This window comes from Rattus rattus, chromosome 13 (genome assembly GCF_011064425.1).
Source record: "Rattus rattus isolate New Zealand chromosome 13, Rrattus_CSIRO_v1, whole genome shotgun sequence".
NCBI lineage: Eukaryota > Metazoa > Chordata > Mammalia > Rodentia > Muridae > Rattus > Rattus rattus.
The window spans coordinates 41,708,792-41,724,240 of record NC_046166.1 but is presented as its reverse complement, the minus strand read 5'-3'; the positions used below and the strand labels follow the sequence as shown (position 1 = coordinate 41,724,240).

Genomic DNA, 15,449 nt, shown 5'->3' with positions numbered 1-15,449 from the left:
AAAACAGTAGAAAATATAAGATACTGCTAGTTGTCATATAATTTATAACCTAATCTGAAGATGATATACTGTTGTATGTCAACCAATTAGAAAATTATACAACACTATTACTGGTAAAAAATCCTTACTTCATTAGATTTTAAGCAATGTTATAGCTACTATATTTTATTTTACTTTAATTCTAGCTCTAACATATCTGCCAAATAATTGGCTAAGAAACAGAGCCTATGTACACCTAGTCCGTGTGATTGTTGGCATGTAAGCATGTGTGTAATTATTAATTAGCATAGGTAGTACTATGTACACCTAGTCCGTGTGATTGTTGGCATGTAAGCATGTGTGTAATTATTAATTAGCATACGTAGTACTATGTACACCTAGTCCATGTGATTGTTGGCATGTAAGCATGTGTGTAATTATTAATTAGCATAGGTAGTACTATGTACACCTAGTCCGTGTGATTGTTGGCATGTAAGCATGTGTGTAATTATTAATTAGCATAGGTAGTACTTTCATCTCCTTACAGACATTTCTTTGTATTATAGACCTTCAGACTTCTCTCTTCCAGTTCTTTAAAAATTCTCAATAATTTTCTTTATATTTTTAGTAAAAAGTCTAGCCTTTACCCTTGAGCCAGATCTCTAATAGCCCATAGTCAGTAACTTTTTTTAAATAAATGATAGTCTTTCTACTATGATACAGAACACTAAAAATGCGTCCCTGCTACCTAAGTTGATTTTGTACCTGGAAACCGTCTCCCGCTGCAGGCTCCTCCAGCACCTCCTAGTCTTTGCAGGCTCTGTCTGTCTTCACTGTGTTACCCTTGGTGTAGAGTACAAACTGTAGTCCCTGGATTTGGACGGTTGCCTTGGATCCTCTCTCTTTCCCCACGTTTCTGCATACTGGCAGACCCATTAGGGTACAGATTGAGTTGTGGTTTGTTACATCAAGACTCTTTCCCAAACAGTGACCAAAGTTTTATTTAAGTCCTGAATTTTGAAATCTCCTTGTTAAAGGATGGATGAATGGAGAGTTGGATGAATGAGTGGATTTCTTTGTTACCATTTAAACATGATATGTATCCCTTTTCCTCAGAGAGACAAAAATAGACTAAGCGAGAGAGTGTTCAGTAAGGATATTGGTGTGTTACTTATTAGAAAATCATTTTAAATTAGAAAATCATTTTAAATTAGAAAATCATTTTAAATTTTAATATTCATCATTATTTTAGTGTTTACCTCTGATAAATAAGCACTGCAATTTTCTTAAAATTTAAAGAGGAAAGGTATATACCAACTAGATAAATTCATTAAATTAGGGAATATATATGTGTGTGTGCGTGTGTCTGTGTGTGTGTGTGTGTTTGTGTGTGTGTGTGTGTGTGTGTGTGTTTTCAGGGCTCACCATTTGTATTTGTATTGGATAGCCCAGGAGAAGACTACTTTGCCCATGCTCAGCTGCCTGAAGTTGCTCACTTTGGTTTAGGGTAAGGCCTCAAGGGCTTTCCCCTGTTCACGTTGGTGTGTTTATTAGTGTTGTTCAGCTCATGTTGTCCTGTCTGTTATCCATGACACAGATAGGAGACAGTGTCTCTGCTTTTCAGTCTTTCTACCCGTCTGCAGCAGTGTCCCCTGAGCCTTGAGTTGCCTTGTAGATATACCTGTTAGGCCTGGACTCCAGAGCTCTGCTTTCTGAATGGTCGTGGTTTTATGTAATGGTCTCTTCTGTTGCAAAGCAAAGCTTCCTTGTTAAGGGGAGAAGATTGCACTTATCTGTGTGTATATGGGCAGATATTTAGAATATAATTAGTAGGTATAAGTTCTTCTTCAGCCCAGGTAAAAAAAATTTCTTACACTGTTTTCCCTTAGTGAATTTCGGGTTATAGAATCTTTTGAGTTTCTAGAAATCATTGGTATTTATCTAGTATTAACTTTGATATTTTGTATGAAGGCTTTATTGAAACGGCTTGAAGCTGTGAAGCCAACAGTTGGCATGAAACGCTCTGAACAGCTGATGGACTACCATCGGAATATCAGTTACCTCAACCCTTCACCGTCCGTCAGACGAGTGAGATCTACTCTTGGCCATTACAGCCCACTGAGTAAGAATATCAAAAACTATTTTTTACTCCATTGTTGTCCTTTATCTTTTCTAAAAATGAAAAGTGTAATTTATGTTCTTATGATAGAGATTTAAAATGCTAACATTTAGAATGCATTTTATTTCTCACCGGCACATTTTTACATTTTTACTCAGATTTCATACTCTGTGTACATGTATGTACATAAGTAATGGTAGCACAGAGAGAAAACCAAAAGACAAAACAAGTGAACATAGCAGTACTTTCTCAGATCCTGTAAGAGGGTCTTTCAGTGTCAGTATGTGTGTTTAAAGAACACATCGCTAGGCTACTTGGATGTGGCTGAAACATTCTCTTGTTAATACCTTGTCCCCTTGTAACATTTGCAAAATGTTAAAGGCTTAGCCACTTCTCTACCCTAGAGATGTAAGAGTTTAATGCCAGGTATACACAACATTCAGAAGCTCCGAAACAGAAGCTGATGGAGTCTAAACTACTTTTTCTTAAAAATGTAAGCCATTACTAAAGGAACATGGAAACTCTGGTAGGGCTATAATCTGTCATTGCTCATGTGACTTAGCTATTGACTGGTCATCACTCATTTTAAAATATGTATTTATAGTGACTTAAGATACAGTCTTATTCTGGTAACTGATACTTAGTATCATGCCTTAAGAATAGCAAAATACTGGTCAAGTAGGCATATGAATGGTTGTGCCGGCCTTTTCACCTGACTCATGGTAGTAGCTTTAAGCCCCACCAGGAATCCTAAAGCCCAGGTCTAGTGAGAATCATTTCACTAGAGTATTAGACCATCTGGGATGAGGAAGGAAAACCAGTCTGGACTTAATATTAGGAAATGAACTTTATCGGATAAAGTCTTGTGCACTTGATTCAAATATTTGACCACTTTTTGTCTTTGTGTATTATGTTCAGGAGGAGCTTCCAGGACATCCAGTGCAACCAGTGGTCTCAGTTGTAAGACTGATCGATCAGTGTTGGACACATCCAGTGGCTTTTTGCTAAGACCGAAACCCCCGAATGTTCGTACTGCTTGGTTGTAAAACCTTTTTTTATGATATACATTGTTCATCTGTTGGTCCTGTTTTAACGATGTATTTTTCTGTACTACTATAACTATTTGCAAACATCTGTCATACTTTTCCAACAATTTATACAGCCATGAGTATAATTTATTGTTATTCAGTGCAAATTGTTATCAAAAGACACTTTGATGTAAAATCAGTGTTTCATGCGGTGGCATATTTATAGGAGCCATATGTCTATTTCATAGAGAAAGGTGTACGCATGAATGTTTCTTCCATATAGGAATTCAGCTGTTGTGCTGACAAAGCAGCAGTGGTGGTAATCCATGTTGAAACCAAGACGCTCACTATATAGTTCTTAATCTATATGAGTTTCAGTTATTGTAAGCGTTAAGGCACTTTACCTTGTAAACTTAAGCGCCTCGTGCTTCTGTCTGCTTTAGACTGTCTGTAACACGAGTCAGCACTTGCTTATGTGAGTGTTCCACTCCAAATGAAAAAAACTTGAAATTTGTTTTCATGGAGAAGCTGGTGTAGTCTTGATGAGGAGCGTGAGCAGCTTGTATCAATGCAGCTCTTGCTTGACCAACGACGCTTCTCCCTAAGTCTGATTATCTATTCCAAACCGTTTCACCCCGTGAATGAGGGGTTCACTTTAGAAGCGTCTGTTTCGTGTTTATATGCAGTCTGGTAAAATACCCTTAAGGATTCTGAGGCAAGAGGGAGGCTTTAACAGCCTCGAGTCTTGTGACTTGTGACTGGTTTGGATCCAGATCATTTGCATCATTAACAAAAGCATGTGTTTGTGGATCAGGGAGCAACATTCCCAGCTTGAAGACCAGGGTGTGTTAGAGCAGTGTTTGAAATGATACTGTTAGTGTGTGTGCTGTCGTTGTGTATTTATTGTATTAATAGAATGCTTAGAGGAAGGAAGAAATGATTAGAGAAACCAAATACAAACAAGAAAGAAACTAATCACACATTGGTTACAGCTACTGCCTTAATGTTAGTGAATGTCCTTGGCTTGGCTTAGCTGAGTCCTGGAAGCACCAGTCTTCAGTCTCATATTTGAAGGTCTATTAATCCTCATGGACTTGCTAGTGACACACAGATGTGAAATAGTTGACTATGAAAACTAGAATATTTTCCTGTCAACCTAGAGGCTGTTCTTTTGTAGAACAAAGTGTGTGATATTTCATAGTCATAGCCTTTCATTGCTGGTCTTGTCAGTATGCCTTTAGTAAATACCTTTTATATTCAATGACACGCTTTCTTAAAATATGAATTATCCCTGACCACACAGATCTGTCTGGTTCAGTGCTCAGCACTGGAGCATGCGTGCCACACCTGCTTCACCTTCCTTAGCAGGGAGGCCGACTGCTCTTACCAAGCACCAGGTCACACATTGTTAGTCTCACTTTAATGGATGGTGTTTCAGATAGAGCAGTGATATCACAACAATGCTGATATACATAGCATACACACACATACACACACACTCACTCTCTCTCTCTCTCTCTCACACACACACACACTTTCTCTCTCTCTCTCTCTCTCTCTCTCTCTCTCACACACACACACACACATACACTAGATGGGAACACACATGACTAAGGGTTTTTCTGCTGCTTTTGGAGGGCTGTAACATTCTATAACAATTTATTTCTTTGTTTTAGTGAACAAGATTTTGTACCTGCTCTATATACCCCTTTTAATGTTTTTGTAACAACTTAAATTTAAAATGCAACATTTTGGCATTTGCTCAGTAGTGAATCACTTTAAAGCAGATTTTTGTGGGAAAAAAAGTGTATATGTAAAACCTTCTATGTTCACAGTGGCATTAGCCTAGGCACATTTTAGTTGGTCTCTCCAAGTTCCATAGATAAACTAGAATTTGATTTTAAATGCTAATTTATGTCTTAGTTTTTACTGTTTGAAAGAAGTTTAACTAAGTGTTACTGATGACAAGGATTCAACCTCAAGTAAAGGGCAACCATCTTTTAAAAGCAATTTAGCTTGTTTTGTTGTAGGTGCATACATCTGGTGACTGTGTAGAGATGGGTAGGAGTTATACTCAGAACTCACTGATGGACGTCAAGGTACTGTTAGGTAGGACTAGGAAGCCTTTGCAATGAAGGAGTCATGAGTACATTAATCTCTTCAGCCTCACCAACACAAACATGTAGTCTTAGCACTGTTGCATGGTTGGCTGGCTGGTCCTTACCAAGCATACTTGGAAGGCCCACATCTGTAGCTAGAAAGCGTGCTGGTCTGCTGCCTAGAGACAGATCTGAGAACTGTTTTCATCTCTGTCAAATGTTATCTCCTTTTCTAGTAAGTTTTTGTGAGATTTCAAATTATTAAAATTACTTCTTAAAGAGTAGCTACTACCTCATCCTCCCCAACTGACTCTTTCAGTCCCCATCAAAACCTGCTCTAACTGCTATTCCAGTTAACACTCTATGGTTTGCTTGTTTAATAACATCATGCACTTGTGCTCAACCCAAGTATCAGAAACGCGACACGCGGCTTTGAGAGGTGATTGTGATAGGTCTGCTTCTCATCTGCAGATACAATGCAGCAACTCCAAAGTATTAAGATCACACTAAGCTGAAGATGCACCTTTGCCCTGGTTAGCAACGCAAAACCGTATCGTCATAAATGCCAAGGTCTTAGTGTGTAGATGTCTGTACACCGGCACAGCGAATGAGCTCACTGCTAATGGCTGAGTTGCTTATTTTCATGAACAAAGATTAGCAAGAAACTGTTAAACCATCTTTTTAAAAACTGTTCTAGTTTGTCATATTTTAGGCATGAAGAACTAGCTTGGCTTACTGAAGAAATAAAAGATTTAAAGAGAACCAAGTTTTGATTCTGTGTTTTATTTATATTTTTTAGAATTAAAATAAACTTTATGGGGCTGGAGAGATGGCTCAGTGGTTAAGAGCACTGACTGCTCTTCCAGAGGTCCTGAGTTCAAATCCCAGCAACCACATGGTGGCTCACAACCATCTATAATGAGATCTGATGCCCTCTTATGGTGTGTCTGAAAACAGATACAGTGTACTTATATAAATAAACAAACAAACAAACAAACCTTTAAAAAATAAATAAACTTTATGTGCCCTACAAAACTATTAGAATGAAGTTAGCAGTTAGTTATATTTTTGAAAATGTGATATTTCTTTGGGAAAGTTTGTTTAAAATGACAGTCCTGGTCAGCATCTCTTTGAACCACATGATTTGATTCATTTTGTAAAGTTGTTATGGTGCTTACAATACAAAGGACATGGCGCTTGAATGAGTGTTGTTAGTGCTGGATGCTTTATCATTAAAGCGGCTTTAACGATGGATGCCATTGGGCTGAAGGTAGGAGTTGACCTTCCCAGCCCAAAAGCCCAGTAGGCAGGAAGGTCAAGAAGTTGAAAGTCATCCTCAGCTACACTGAGTTCCAGGCTAGCCCATGCTGTATGGTGATGGATCATATTTCAAACAAACAATCCGAAGCCACCTGAAGAGCCTGTGGCTCCCACAGTGTGCCATTCCTCTGTACACACGAAGGATGCGTAGCACCATGGGCTTGTAGTAGGTCGGGTCATTCTGATTTTCAAATATAGACATGATTTCCAAGTTGTCCTCTAGAGGTGAAAGGTCAGCGTCTACTGCTGAAAACACAACGTACTTCAGACCAGTTGTTGCACATGGTCAGCCGTCGGACACCAGGCCCAGAGGCTCCTGAGCCGAAACGAACCTGGAAGCCTCCTCCCCGAGGACCGGCTTTCATGGTTCCAGAAGGTGTCAGTCAAGCTCCCAAAGGACATGCCCACCCAGCAGCCTTACCCAGCCGTGATCCACAGCAATGACCCGCGTGGCACACAGGTGCGGCAGTGGCATGTCTCTCCAGCAGACCCCTGACTCACTAACTGCACCCTCTTAACAGGAGGCAGGCAGTGCCTGGCACTGGAAACCTAGCTCACCAGGCAGTGCCGGTGAAGTCATGGCTGCTAGAGGAGCAACAGGGCAGCAGCTCTAACCAACATAACTCCTAATTGCTACTTAACGTTTGCCCTAAAAAAAGAAAAGAAATAAGAAAAAAAGAAAAAAATTGATATTATTGTATAAAATAGAATTTGTTCAGAAAGCACATTTCACACAAATGCCTTTTTTTTTTAACTATTGCTTTTGCTTGCTCTTGTGCCCCGTGGTTTATGTATGGGAGTTAGAGGACGATCTGTGGAGTCAGTTCGCTCCTCTACCTTGATGTTGGTTCTGGGGACCACACCAAGAATGTGGTTCAGTGTCGTCCCACGTACGTGGCAGTTGCTTTCTACCATCATGCCATCTTGCTGGCTCCAACGGCTGTCTTTCATAACTACTTCCTGGACACAAAGTATCTCACGGCCCCTAGCCTTATATCAAGCCGGGCCATTTATGCCCCAGCCTTGGTCATTACTTGCTAACTAATCCCTACTCATTACAAGAGCCCCAGAAGCACCTCCCACAGAGTAATGTGATGGGCAGACTTCCTACTTGATTGTATTCAGGGCTGAGCAGTGTCAGCAATCAAATGGTAAAATGAGAAGAACGATGGATATAGATGAGTAGCCCCGAAGAAATTTAATTAGGTGTTTGCTTATAGTTCCAGAGGGTTAGTCCATGATAATCATGACAGAAAGCATGGCAGTAGGCAGGCATGGCACTGGAGTGCCAAGAGTTTACATCCTATCCACAAGATGGAGGCAGAGAGAGAGGGATTGGGTCTGGCATGGGTTTTTGAAACCTCCCAAGACCATGCTGAGTGACACACATCCTCCAACAAGGCCACATCTTCTCCTTCCCAAAACAGTTCCACAAACTGTAAGGGTCTGAAAATCATGGAAGAACCCACACTCAGTAAGATGGCTTGTATATGCTCAGCCCAAGGAGCAGCACTATTCCTGTGGCCCTGTTGGAGTAGGTGTGTCACCGTGGGTGTGGACTTTAAGACCCTCATCCTAGCTGCCTGGAAGCCAGTATTCTGCTAGCAGCCTTCAGATGAAGACGTAGAAATCTCAGCTCCTCCTGCACCACGCCTGCCATGCCACCTTGATGATAATGGACTGAACCTCTGAACCTGTAAGCCAGCCCCAATTAAATGTTGGCCTTATAAGAGTTGCCTTGGTCATGGCGTCTGTTCACAGCAATAAAACCCTAACCAAGACAGACAGTAAGTAAAAACAAAGAGCATTTATTCCGCAGAAACAACTAACATGTGAGGGTCAATCATTCTCCTAAATGGCAACCCCTAACAAAGGCACACAGGCCTTTTTATAGGGAATCAGGAACTCTCTAGAAGGATTAGGTAATCTAAAATTTTACTGGTGGGTGTTAGGGAGTCACAGGTGGTCAGTGGTCTACATTCTTAGGTCATGAATGTTTAACCATATGATGAAATAGGTCTGTGCAAGTGTAGGTGGTCCATTTTGAGATAAGATATTTCTCCATTTTTGTGGTTATCTCTAAGCTGTTCTTTGGGAGAGGTGTTTATGTCTTGTTCTAGATTTTAGGGCCTGTTCTTAGAGCTGGTGTCTTACGACTTAGCTTCTAGGACTTATGACACTTGTGACAGCATAAGACACTGAAACTGGTGTCTTATGGCCCTTTGTGAAATCAGGTCTGGTCCTTAAAATGGAGACTATCGGAGTTTATGTCGCCCTTTCATTCCCCCCTTGAGAAAGGCCCATCTCAAATCATTGAGGTGTCTCAGTGGGCTCATATTGTTTAAAAATCATCAAATGGACCACAGAGATTCATTTTAATATGAGTTTAACTAGAACATTTATTGTTGGGCAGTGGATGATCACTACCTTTGGGGTAGCCATAGTATCTCTAACAGGCCCATAATCTGTCTTTATTTTTGATAGTCTTTTTCTCTGTAGTGAGCAATTCCCTTTCTTTATATATAGAGGCATATCGGCTGTCTGTGTAGATGTTAGCAATTTTGTTCTTTGACAGTTTCAGGGCCTGAGTCAAGGCAAATAATTTAGTTTTTTGAGCAGAAGTCTCAGGAGGTAGAGGTGAGGCCCATACTACAGTCAGGAGCCACCGCCATCTCTCCCTCATGCCCGGTTCCTCCTTGAATGACGCTGTTCTCCTCTGTGAAGTAGATCATGTCTGCATCAGGCCAGAGGACGGTCTGTCAGGTCTGGCCTTAGGCTCTGGGCGAGGCTCAGCACTGTCGAGGAGGCTCCGAGAAGAGGAGTCAGGTGTAAGGTGGAGGCAGCGTGGTATTTAATGTGGGGTGGGTTTAGGAGCAGGGACTGATAATGCCCCAACCAGGCATTAGATATCCGGCAATCTCGGTGTTTTTGAGAACTCCCTTGGTGGCGTGAGGGGTGGTTATAATCAGTTTTTGTCCCATGATAATTTTATCTGTGTCCCTGACCAGGAAAGCAGCAGCTGCCACAATACTTAGGCAAGCTGTCCATCCTTGTGTGACAAGGTCTCTTCTGCTGTTAGTGTACCTTGGGGAGTGCCCTAGTCCGCCTCTCCTCTGGCGCCTCCCTGTTGGTAAGGATTTTTCTGGCTGGTCAGGAGCTCAGTGATGTGTTTATCTTCACATCTCTTTAGCCTTCGGAGTTTTCAGGGACTGTCGTGTTTACACTAGACTGATTTTCTCGTCTCTGGGTCTAAGGTACATAGGTGCGGTAGGCTTCTAGTAACCTCTCGGGAAATGTCCTTGGACTCTCCTGACCTTGCGTAATTTGTCTTATTTTAGACAAATGTGTGGGCCTTCTAGCAGCCTCCTGGAGACCTCTCATAAAAATCTGTCGAAAGAGTTTTAGCCTCTCTTTGCCCATAGCATTGTTGGGATCTCAGTCAGGATGGACCAAAGGGAAAGCTGTGTCAATGTTGGCTTGTACAGTGGTAGGCGGGCCATTTGCACCAGTTGCCGGGCTGCCACCTGTAAGAGCTGTTGGCAATCATCTCAAGTGGTCTCGTGCGTCACCATTATAAAGTCTGATATGTCTATGAGGGCAGAGGGTTTCAGGATTTTGCATCTTCTAGTTGTATAGACCTTTAGTACTGTCTGCCTTGCTCATCACGGGGGCCAATCGCCTGCAAGGGCAGTGTATCTATGGTGGAATCTGTTGTGTGTGCTTGTGTGGGAGAGGGCTAACATGTTCCCTCTCACTTCCCCAGGGCCCTGTATAGGCTCCTGCCATTTGCAAGGGATGGGCGTGCACCGTAATAAGGCAGGAAGGAATGGGGGGACACTCCATCTCCTTGACCTGTAAGATATCAATGGGGTAGGAGGTAGGAGAGGCCTTAGGAGGAGCTCCAGATGTTGTCAAACAGTTTTGTACAACAGAACCTGGTCAGGGTACCCAGGATTTCCATACACAATACCTTTAACCAAGTAGATAGGAGTGGAAAGTGTCTCCTTCTGGCCATCCCACACTGAAAGCTGGCCATTTATTCCTATTAAAAAAAAAAAACAAAACCAGTCTCCCAGACTGTAGAGTTAAGCCCAAATTCCCAGGCAGGATTTTGAAAGTCCTTGAAGTGTGATTGGACTAGAAAATAAAAAAGCAAATAAAACACAAACATGAAAACAAACCTACAGGGGTTCAGGAAAAGAAACTAAAAGGAAGGTGATGGAACTATTCCCCCTAAAAGGGCTCTGCCCATCAGAAAAGAAACCAGAAGGAAGCCTATGGCAACCTATTCCCCAAAATGGGCTCTGCTAATCAGAGGGTCCTGTCTCCAACTGAAGGGTACAGCGACGTGGCCCATCCCTGAGGGGCTCCACCTGTTGGGAACCTGTTAGCTTCCACCAAGACTGCATCAGATGTCAGAATGGAGCTCTCTGTCTCCAACTGAGGTGGCCTGGGGAGCGTCCTCTGACATCCCCTCCCCAGACAGAAGGTTGGCCTCTAGGTTGTGCAGATAAAAGAAATCACCCACACTGAACAAGGCAGAGGACTACTCAGAACAAGGCAAAGGTAAGACACACAGTACACAGAGGTGTATCCCAACTCACTGATCTGTGGAGAGCCAATTGCTCTCCAAAAAATGCTCTACTATTGAGTCAAGGGGGACCCCAGCATTTCCCAGCCCATTCAGCAAATGTAAGGGTCTGAAAATTGCTAAAGGAAGAACCCAGACTCAGATAGTATGTAAAACCAAACAGCGTTTATTCTGCAGAAACAACCAACATGTGGGGGTCAACCATTCTCCTAAATGGCAACCCCTAACAAAGGCACACAGGCCTTTTTATAGGGAATCAGGAACTCTCTAGAAGGATTAGGTAATCTAAAATTTTACTGGTGGGTGTTAGGGAGTCACAGGTAGTCAGTGGTCTACATTCTTACGTCATGAATGTTTAACCATATGATGAAATAGGTCTGTGCAAGTGTAGGTGGTCCATTTTGAGATAAGATATTTCTCCATTTTTATGGTTATCTCTATGCTGTTCTTTGGGAGAGGTGTTTATGTCTTGTTCCAGATTTTAGGATCTGTTCTTACAGCTGGTGTCTTACGACTTAGTTTCTGAGACTTTTGGTCTATTTCTAACTGTGGTGTCTTTTGGCCTTCTAAGGTCTGATCTTTAAATAGAGACAAATGGGATTTATGCTGCCCTTTCACAACTAGGGACCAAGCATCTAAATACATGAGTCAATGGAGGCCATTTTCATTCAAACTACCACACCTTGCTTACCTCATTACTGCTAGACTGAATTCAAATCATTAGTGGTACATCCATGTCAAAGGCTGTCTTAGTCAGGGTTATTATTCCTGTGAGGAAACACCATGACCAAAGCAACTTGTGGGGAAAGGGTTTAATCAGCTTAATCTTCCTCATCAAGAATGGAAGTCAAGGCAGGGCAGGAACCCAGGGGCAGGAACTGATGCAGAGAACTAGTACTGCATACTCCCTTGCTCCTCGTGGCTGGTTTAGCCTGATTTCTTTTAGAACCCAGCACCCATAATGGGCTAGGCCCTCCCCCATCAATCACTAACCAAGGAAAAACAACCAAACCACAGCAGTGGTTCTCAACCTGTGGATCACAAGCCGTACCAGCACCACATATCATATCACATATCAGATATTCACATTACAAAAAGTGGCAGTGAAATATTTCTATGATTAGGGCTCACCAAGCATTGAAGACCTGTGTTAAAAGGCTTGCCTTGGAAAGGTTGAGAGCCACTGGCCTACAAGATGCTGTCTACAGCAGGATCTTTTTTTTTTTTTTTTATAAATAAATCCTTTTTTTAAATTCATTTATTATATATAAGTACACCGTAGCTGTCTTCAGACACACCAGAAGAGGGCATCGGATCTCTTTTTTTTTTTTTTTTTGGTTTTTTTTTCGGAGCTGGGGACCCGAACCCAGGGCCTTGCGCTTCCTAGGCAAGCTCTCTACCACTGAGCTAAATCCCCAACCCCTACAGCAGGATCTTAAGATGGCATTTTCTTGAGGTTTCCTCCTTTCTGATGACTTTAGCTTGGGTCAAGTTGACATAAAGCCAGCCAGTACAGATGCCAAAGCCTTTGCGTAGTTTTTGACCTGCTGCAGTTGGCACCAGTTTTTGAAATAATATGCCACTTTGATGGCACATTGATTACTTCAGTTTTCTGTTGCTTTTGCTTCTGATGATTGTTGCTGTCATGTCTTTTGTTTTTATTTACATGTGCTTGAGTGTAGGTGAGTATATGCACCATATGCATGCAGGGGGACCGGGGTCCAGTGTTGGGTCCCCTATAGCCAGAGTTGGTAAATTGCTTGTAAATTGCTTCAAACTGAATAGGTTCCTGGAAGAGCAGCCAGTACTCTTAGCCATTGAGCCATCTTTTCAGCGCCAGGTTCTCTGTTTGGAATCCATAATGGAAATTCAAGGTTTTGGGCCAACTCTATGTTTTGTTTTGTTTTTTTTCAATTAATTTACTTTGGGGGAAAGGGATGCCATGCATGTGCCACAGTGTACATGTAATGAGGTCCAAGGACAACTTCTTAGAGTCTGTTTTTTTACTACCTTGTGAGTCCTTCTGGTCTTTAGGTATGGCAGAATTAACCTCCCTCTAGAATTACAACTCCATAGTTTTCCTCAGACACTGAAAATCGAAGGTGGATAAAAAGATTTATCTTTAGTGTCTTTAGTTATTATGGCTCTGGGTTAAAGAGACTCCCAGAGGTCGAGTCTTAGTCTGGCTGGGAATTCTAGGTCTTCACCTTAATGTGACCGCCTTTCCCAGACCTTCAGGCTTGAGAGCTTTGTGCCTGGACGGTGCAGTAGTAGGACCAAAAGGAAATCCTTCCTGCCTGCCCTCCCCTTCCTGCCTAGTCACGATGTTGAGCCACAGGCCTCATTCTAGGAATTCCTGTTGAGTGAATGGCTATAGAAGCAGCAGCTCAGCAGGACTCTTGAAGCAAAGCGCACTGGGTTTAACTACAGCAGGCAGAATGCCTGTAACTGGGTCATGTGCAAACCGTGTGTGCACTGCTTGATGCTCGGCCAGCTCCTCACTCAGCTCCTCATGAATGCCAGGGAGGGCAGGCTAGAAAACAATTTGGCTCTTGGTGGGCCTCTAATGACCTATCCTTAGTTCACTGCAGTCAGACCCCAATCACATTTCATGGCCTGTAGGACAAAACCCTTAGGTTTGGAAATATTGCAAGCAGCAGTCTTAGGTATGGGATACGAAAGTATTTGCCCTATTAGTCTGTGTTTGCATCACTTAACATTCTAGATTGTAAAGAATGCATCTGGAAGGGCTCGAGCAGCATTATTTGCACCCTGTCCTTGGGAGACTGGATTGTCGGATCTTCCAATCTTTTTTATCCATTTAGAGGCCTAGCCTGAGAGTAGATGTAACTCTGGATATGGACAACAGCCCCCCCCACACACACACACCCCTCCTGGTTGCTCTGGCAAAACCAAAGCAGCCAGTGTTTGACCCACAGGAAGGAGTTAATTGGAAAGGCCTGGATATCCCAATCCCAGCTCTACCAGTTAATACAGAAAGCAGACAATTGCCTGCTTTCCAAATTTTGCCCGGTATCTGCTCTTTTCCCTGTCCAGCACTTGTTTTCCACTTGAAATAATAAAACCCTGTATTTTATTTGAGTGTTTTGCCTGCATGCATGTTTGTGCACCATAGTGTGCCTTGGACTGAAGGAAACCAGAAGAGGGTGTGAGATCCCTGGAACTGGGGTTACAGACAGCTGTGAGCTCCCATGGGGTTGCTGGCAACTAAACCCGAATCCTCAGCAAAAGCAGGAAGTGCTTTTAGCCCTGAGCCATTTCCCCATATGTCCTACCCTTGAAATTCATTTTCTCTTGCTCACAAATCTTAGTGTCAAATCCAAATAGCTTTTCTCCTAGTTCTTAAACTGACAACAGAAAGGAAGCACAAGCAGATACTTTGTATATCTAGATAGTTATTTTCTTTCAAAGTCCTCCTAACATTCCCCTGTCTCAACCCCCCCCCCCAACACACACACACTTTTTTATTCCCAATCTAGGTTAACTGTATCAAACTACGTAACAATACTGTCTCAATTTCTCCCCACTTAAGCTTCAGGGCAGGGTCATTTCAGTGCCTCCTAGCGCTAAATACTAACTAGCCTGATAACTGACTCTGTGAACTTGAAGTTGGATGTGAATCCCCACCCACGCCCCCAGCTCTGGAATCCAACCCCTAACCCTCAAAATGGTAGGATTAGCAGTCAGAGCTTTCAGGAAGAAGTTAGATGTGAGCGTGAAGCTGTCACTGGGATTAGTATCCTTCTAGAGGGATGGACTCCAGAGAGCTCTCTTGCTCTGGCCCACCCATCTGGAAGTCAGATGGCTCTCACTAGAACTGATCCTCATAGACTCTGAGGTTTCAGAACAATGAGGAATACAGTGGTTGGTTTATGACCCAGCCAATGTGTGGCACTTTGTTATCCCAGCCCAAACCGAGACAATGAATACCATCCACTTGAAAATTTCTAGGAATCAGGATTCTGTGCAGGAACTAAAAAAAAAAAAAAAAAAAAAAAAAAACCACCCAGAGCACTTCCTAAGCATGCAACATTCTTACCCCTGTGAGTGAAAGCTCAGCAAAGGCTCAGAGTCCCAAAGGACTGCGTGAAAGTCAGTTAGGGGAGGTCTGTTCATGCTACCACATCTGAGCCTTCAGCAAGTGTGCTAAGACAGTACACGACCTGCTTATGTTTGAAACCTATAACGTGTTCAGTACAGGGCATGCACACCAGAGTCACTGACAAATGTGTCCTGCTAGAAAACATGCATTGATGCATTCAATCTGTTAGTCGTTAATGAGTTCAGGGAGA

At 42.5% G+C, this 15,449-nt stretch overlaps 1 protein-coding gene across 3 annotated transcripts in view; it reads left to right on the top strand.

Annotated features, from left to right (window-relative positions):
* Positions 1-4,571, top strand: part of Cfap97 (cilia and flagella associated protein 97) — a 31,568-nt gene extending 26,997 nt beyond the window's left edge. For all 3 annotated transcript variants that reach the window (XM_032918734.1, XM_032918735.1, XM_032918736.1), the window contains exons 4-5: positions 1,951-2,101; positions 3,017-4,571. In XM_032918734.1, coding sequence (XP_032774625.1) covers positions 1,951-2,101; positions 3,017-3,144 — 279 coding nt within the window. In that variant the 3' untranslated portion in view covers positions 3,145-4,571. The remainder of the gene's footprint in view (positions 1-1,950; positions 2,102-3,016) is intronic.
* Positions 4,572-15,449: the final 10,878 nt, after the last annotated feature.